The 6000-nt window shown below is 39.1% G+C and overlaps 1 protein-coding gene across 2 annotated transcripts in view; it reads right to left on the bottom strand.

The window, feature by feature from the left end:
- Positions 1-410: 410 nt before the first annotated feature.
- Positions 411-6000, bottom strand: part of Itgav (integrin subunit alpha V) — a 75621-nt gene continuing 70031 nt past the window's right edge. For both annotated transcript variants that reach the window (XM_032903573.1, XM_032903574.1), the window contains exons 27-30: positions 5420-5533; positions 5217-5324; positions 4317-4439; positions 411-4077 (exon numbers count right to left, since the gene is read on the bottom strand). In XM_032903573.1, coding sequence (XP_032759464.1) covers positions 3982-4077; positions 4317-4439; positions 5217-5324; positions 5420-5533 — 441 coding nt within the window. In that variant the 3' untranslated portion in view covers positions 411-3981. The remainder of the gene's footprint in view (positions 4078-4316; positions 4440-5216; positions 5325-5419; positions 5534-6000) is intronic.

The following is a 6000-nucleotide window of genomic DNA, read 5'->3' as shown; positions in this document are numbered from 1 at the left end:
TTGTGTGGTTTGGTTTTCCGAGTTCTTTACATAGACAGACATTGCTCGTCTGCAGGCTGTAAAGCAGACGGAGACTTTCACCTGTTCTATAGTTAGCCTCTTTTCTCTGCTGTTTCCTTGGATGTGCAGAGGCCTTTTAATTTCAAGTAATCTCATCACTGGTTCTTGCTATTATTTCAAGTCACTGAAATGAAAAGAATGCATTTGCCTTCCTACGAATGTGACCTGACATCAGGCCCCCTTTGCTTTTGGTTTGTGGGTTACCCTTCTTTAGATAGCTAATACTCTTAAATTTGTGAGCTTGTAGGGAGCTGTCACCACCCTGAAGTCCCTGTTTCGATGCATTATTGCTGGTTCCTGTAATTAGGAAACATGAGATCTTAGGGGAGGAGAGAATCCACACATGAAGCTGGCACCATATGTTCAAGTTTATTATACAGACACAAGTTACACATTGGAAACCAAGCAGAGCATGGAACCTGCTTTTACTAACTCAAAACAAGCTAGCCAATGACAGGTTTCAGAAGAGACTCGTTTTATGTCTCACCCAATGTGGGCGATCACGAGAGAAGCCAAAAAAAAAAAAAAAAATTATCTTCCATGTTACTTAGAGAGCAAAGTAATTTGATACACACAGCTTCCAAGTTATCTTAATATACTGAAAATGTCTTAAAACTGGTAAGGAATAGTTTGTCTTCCACCTAAAATAAAATGCAGATTGGGTGGTTTAGAGGTAAAAAAAAAAAGACCAAAACGAAACAAAAAAAGCAAAAAACAAAAAAAAAAAAAAACTTCACCTGTATATCTACAACTACAGCAGATTGTTCTTTTCTGCTAATAAAAAATACTAATAAATTTCTACTCAGATTAATAGTGACAAATTAATAATGTCTTACTAAATTAATAGTGACTCATATTTAAGTTTCGTTACATTGTTATATTGCACTTGAGAACAATAACAACAGAATGCAAAGATTCAGTACCTCACAGGAAGTCCATGACATGTCAGAAATCACAGTGAATGCCAGTGTATACTGTAGATGGCATACCCACAGGTTCATGGTTCAAATAAAAGGAGTAAGTTCAAAGAAACCTTTTACAAATCACTAGGCATCGAGTTAATTTTATTTGCCTTTTTAGATCCCATAATACATTTTTGCCGGGTCCCCTTACTCAACAAATTAAATGTACAAGCCACCCACGAGTTAGAACAAGGCGACATTAGGATAGGCAGTGGCCACACACAGATACTCTAGAACCACTTGCTTTTCTTCTCCATGAGGCTGTCCTCAGCACTCCCCCACATGGGCATAGAACCAGCTGCTTACACAAACACTCTGCCATCAAACTCCCTCCTTAGGGTTAGACTCACTACAGAAACTCACTGTTCTCGTAAGGTAGCAGCAAAACTCTCGTCTGCTCTTAGTGATTTTCCTCATTACAGAAGTAATGTTTTCACGAGGATTAATTATTAGCAAGTAATTTTGCGATACAGGTAGATTTAAGACAATAATATCTTGACTGTTTCACCTTTCGTAGTCATTGAGAACATAATCAGAATTATGATGATAATTAAACATAACAGGGCAAAGTAACCCTCACACAGATGTTTTAAAGTATCGACTCTAAAATAAATACCTCTATAAGAAATCAGTATCAGTGTTAATATCCCTCATGTGTGTCAAATGTCCTCCGGACCAATCCGTTTCTTTAATCAAACTAGATTATGAAAATTTCATACTTGGAAATAAATTTCAATTCTCAGTAAATAAAAAATATGAATCTAAAATAATCTCCTGCTGTTTCGTTAGCTATATGCCTATGCTGTTATAGCATAAAGAGAATCTCAACATTTTTTCAGAGTTAACATTCGAATTACAATTCCTAATTTTACAGAGGTACAAACTTACATTTTTTTAAAAAAGAAAATCCATACTGTTGTTTAAACCTACACATCATGTCAGTTTTCCAGTTACAACATCTTTCCATCTCTAACAGAAAGCTACTCCTTGGCATAGAACTGTAAAAACCAATATTGATTCAACTACCAGAGAACGAGTTTCATTGGTTTTCAGGAATGAGTTTCATTGGTTTTCAGGAATGGCAGTTATTATGCTGAAAGACAAGGAAGGCAAGAGTTTATACGGCCAACTTAGTGACTGTGCGGTGGTCCTAGGTGGCCAAGTGGCATTTGGCCGTAAGACAAAAAAATGTTCCTTCAAAGAATTTAAATCTATTGGTTTAAAAAAATAATTGTTATTGCATATATGATTATGATCTTTCAGGCCAAAACTCATTATTTTAAAATTTCATTAAAGCTAGATATAGGGTTCTGTCTATAGTCTAATTTGTACTCACATAAATTCACTTCAAGGTATGAAAATATATTATCCTCCAGATTAGCTTATCCAACGCACATGGAATTAATGTAAGATATGGTGAGACAAACTTTAATTATTTTTAAAATGTAGGAAAAATATTCAATATTTAAGAGAAATATTTTTCCCTGCTTAATGAGGACAGCAGTTTTAAAAGCTATTAAAATTCTCAGCTTCCAATGCATAACATGATGTAATTGCACAAAAATAGCTATAATTGATAGTTATCCCGGGGGCCTTGAGGAACTGTGAATAAATCACCAACACTTAAGACCGTACCGTGCTTCCTCTGCTGCCTCTATTAAAGCCCCAGAAAAGTAATTTGAATTTAAAACTGTAAGACGGCTTTTGGAGTTCTCAGTAACAAGAACTGCTTACAAAAACACCTTTTTAGCATTTATTCTGACTGCGGGGGAAGGTTTTATACATTGCCTTGTTTAACCTAAGGTACTACCCATGCTATCGCTAGAAACAAGTCAATAGCCACCTTTGGGATGCTGATCCCAGCCATTTCTCATGGGGTAAGGGTGAGAGAGAGATCCACGTTCCTATAGGTTATGAAGACAGTCTTGAGCCAGTCTCCATTCTGGAAGTGGAAGGAAAATATGAAGACAGGAGGAAAATAAATTACTACCAATTAAAAGCTCTGGTACAATTAAAGAACGGATTTTTGGTGAGCAGGTGGAGTAGAGACACCTACAGAGAGTCTCTCGAGCTTTTATACGTTGCAGGCACCCAAACAAAGGAAATAGATGTACTAGAAACAACTTCCAACTCCAACGGCTTCAGTCATCATCATCAGCTGAGACCACGCTATTACATAATGGGTATTTTTAATTATAAAATTTTCTGCATGAAATGGCTTAAAGGATCTGATATAGAATTTAAATTACAAAAGTTAAAATACAATAAAATACAATGCCAACTACACATAAATAAAAACCTAATTTTCATATAAAAATACTGTACCGCTGTTAATACAGGAAGCTACTGTTTTTCCTCCCCATGTGGAGGATTAAACCCAGAGAGTTGCATGTGCTTCGAAGTGAGTTATAGTCCCAGGAAAGAATTTTGATGGTATTATTTGCTTTAAAAGTCCCGCTGTGTAAATGATATTAAAATCTAAGTCCATGCAATTGCAAAGTCTTCAGTAGCTTATGAACTCAACTGTAGTGTGATGTGTACCTGTTCTAAGTACCTGTGCAAACTTACTGAGTTAAGGTCTAAGTCTGAACTGCTTTACAATCCTACCTGCCCTAACGTAACACCGCAGAGAGAAGCCCCACACAGTAAATTAGAAGCAGTAAGTGAAGGGGTACTATGCTATACAACGTGGTAACTCGGGTGCTATCTGTCTTATGTACACTGAAATTCCACCACTTAAAGGCCTAAAAACACGTCAGTGTAATGTGAAGTAAATGATCTGAACTTATTTATAAAGAGAAGTCAACAAATACCCATTTCGATTTTGTGGGTAAACTGAGGCTGCTGGGTGCCCTCAGCAATACAGTCCTGGGATTTTATTCTTCAGCAAGAGATTTAAATCCGCCGTCGGGTTGGTAAATTCGGAGGGCGCGGAAGTACCACAGCTTAAGAAGCCCAGTTAGGTTTCAGAGTTTCCTTCGCCGTTCTCATGAGGCTGAAGCTGTTCTCTTTCTTGCTCTTCTTGAGGTGGTCGGACACGTTTGAAAAAGCCCATCTGCCGGTTGAAGAGAAAGCATAGATCTCGCTAAGTAATGGAACACTAAAAATACGGCTGGCTGTATTATCACCTCGAAAATTCAAATGGCGTTCTCGTTCAGTGTCCCATCCTGAAATAAACCCTGCTCACCAGGCAGCAGCGTTGTGGCCCTTTTTCTCCTTTTCTCCTCTCCCTTCATCCTTTGTCCCCCTTTCTCCTAGTCTATCCTCCTACCCCCTTCAACGCCCGTCACTTACCCTGTACATTACAAATACCAACACGGCCAGTAACAGCAGCCCTGCGAGAACCGCCAAGATGATCACCCACACAGGCACAGGCATGGGTGCTGGCTGAATGCCCCAGGTGATGTTCGTGGTGACCTATTGGAGAAAGCACACTGCGTCTTAAATACCTCACTGGCCTAGTCAGTGAGCACATGACTTACTTTTAACAATTAATTCAGTGGGAGTCACATCATGGTTCTTTTTCCATACAATAACTTAGTGAGTATATGTTAGCCATCCATGGCATGTGCACACACACACAAAACTCTGACGACAGGTTGACGTCAGATTTAAATTGAAATGGCTAGGAAATTACCCAGTACAGATCATGACAGCTGATCCTATTTTCAATACTTAGGTATCTTCAAAATATGTTTGTTCATTGTATTTAGTTTTCTACCCTATAACTGTGGGGAGAAAGTAACCCCAAAATATCCCCTGACAATTTTGGTATACAGTTTAAAACCCTGCCACACAGCGCCAAGTGATAAAGAAAAAGGGCCAGCTCTACTAATTCTAGAATGAGGAAGTAAAGGAACACCATGGGACAAGAGCCTGGGCCAGTGATGACTCGTCAGCTAAGGGCCCTTGTCACCATACCCGATAGGTCAGGTCCAATCCTCAGGTCCCAGAATCAATTCTAGAAAACTGTCCTCCGACCTCCACAAGAACCCTGTGACACGTGCCCCTCCACAGCAGCAACAAATGTAATCGGAGAGAAAGGAAGAAAACGCTTTCGATTCTAAAATATATAATCCTCTCAAACAATGTATATTTTCACCTATTATAGTTAAACTTCCATTAAAAAAAAAAAAAAAAACTAAGGTGTTCGCATTGCCTTTCTTTATTCACTCTCTGAAGCCAGGGACTTACTAGCGTAGAGTTGAAGAGATCCTCAATCGGAAGATTCTTGTAAGGGAATTCTATGATATTAAATGAAGCGGATGACTTCAGGGAATAGGAATGGTTCTGGTTCTCCTTCTGCATAGAGACAACAACGGGATAGTGTCTTAGGCAGCAAGCCTTATCATTCCTTTGAAAGCTGTATAAATCTGCTGGTACACCTATCTGCTTACGTTCATAAATGTCTCGGTCCACAGCAGGGATTTCACATACAGGATGGCACTCTTCCCTCTATCCAGTCGACCGACCTGGCAGGTGATCTGCAAGCACTGAGCAGTTCCACAGCCCTGCCGGAACAGACCATTTCCTCACAAAGTCAGACCACTGTCGGCTGGAACGTTTGAACAGTAAGCATTCTTACGTGAAGGCCAAAGAGAAATCTATGGCTTCTTCTGTCTTCTAGGCATAATGCTTAACAAGCAGGAAAATAGTTAACTCTGTGCTGTATTATTATTATTATTATTATTATTATTATTATTCTCATATATTACATCCAACAGCAATTTCCCCCCTTCTGCTCCTCCCAGTCTTCCCCGCCATCTCCCTTCAGAAAAGAACAGATTTCTTTTGTTTCTTTCTTTATGTTTTGAGACAGGGTCTTGCTACATAGCCTTGGCTGTTCGAGAACTTACTACGTAAGCTAGGTTGGCCTTAATCTCACAGAGATCTGCCTACCCATGCCTACCCATGCCTGCCACCACACCTGGCAAAAGCATTGTTTCATGGTGAATATTACTCTTAGGAACATAAAGTC

The sequence above is a fragment of the Rattus rattus genome, chromosome 5 (genome assembly GCF_011064425.1).
Source record: "Rattus rattus isolate New Zealand chromosome 5, Rrattus_CSIRO_v1, whole genome shotgun sequence".
Classification (NCBI taxonomy): Eukaryota; Metazoa; Chordata; class Mammalia; order Rodentia; family Muridae; genus Rattus; species Rattus rattus.
The sequence above is the reverse complement of the archived record's forward strand: the minus strand, read 5'-3'. Positions and strand labels throughout refer to the sequence as shown.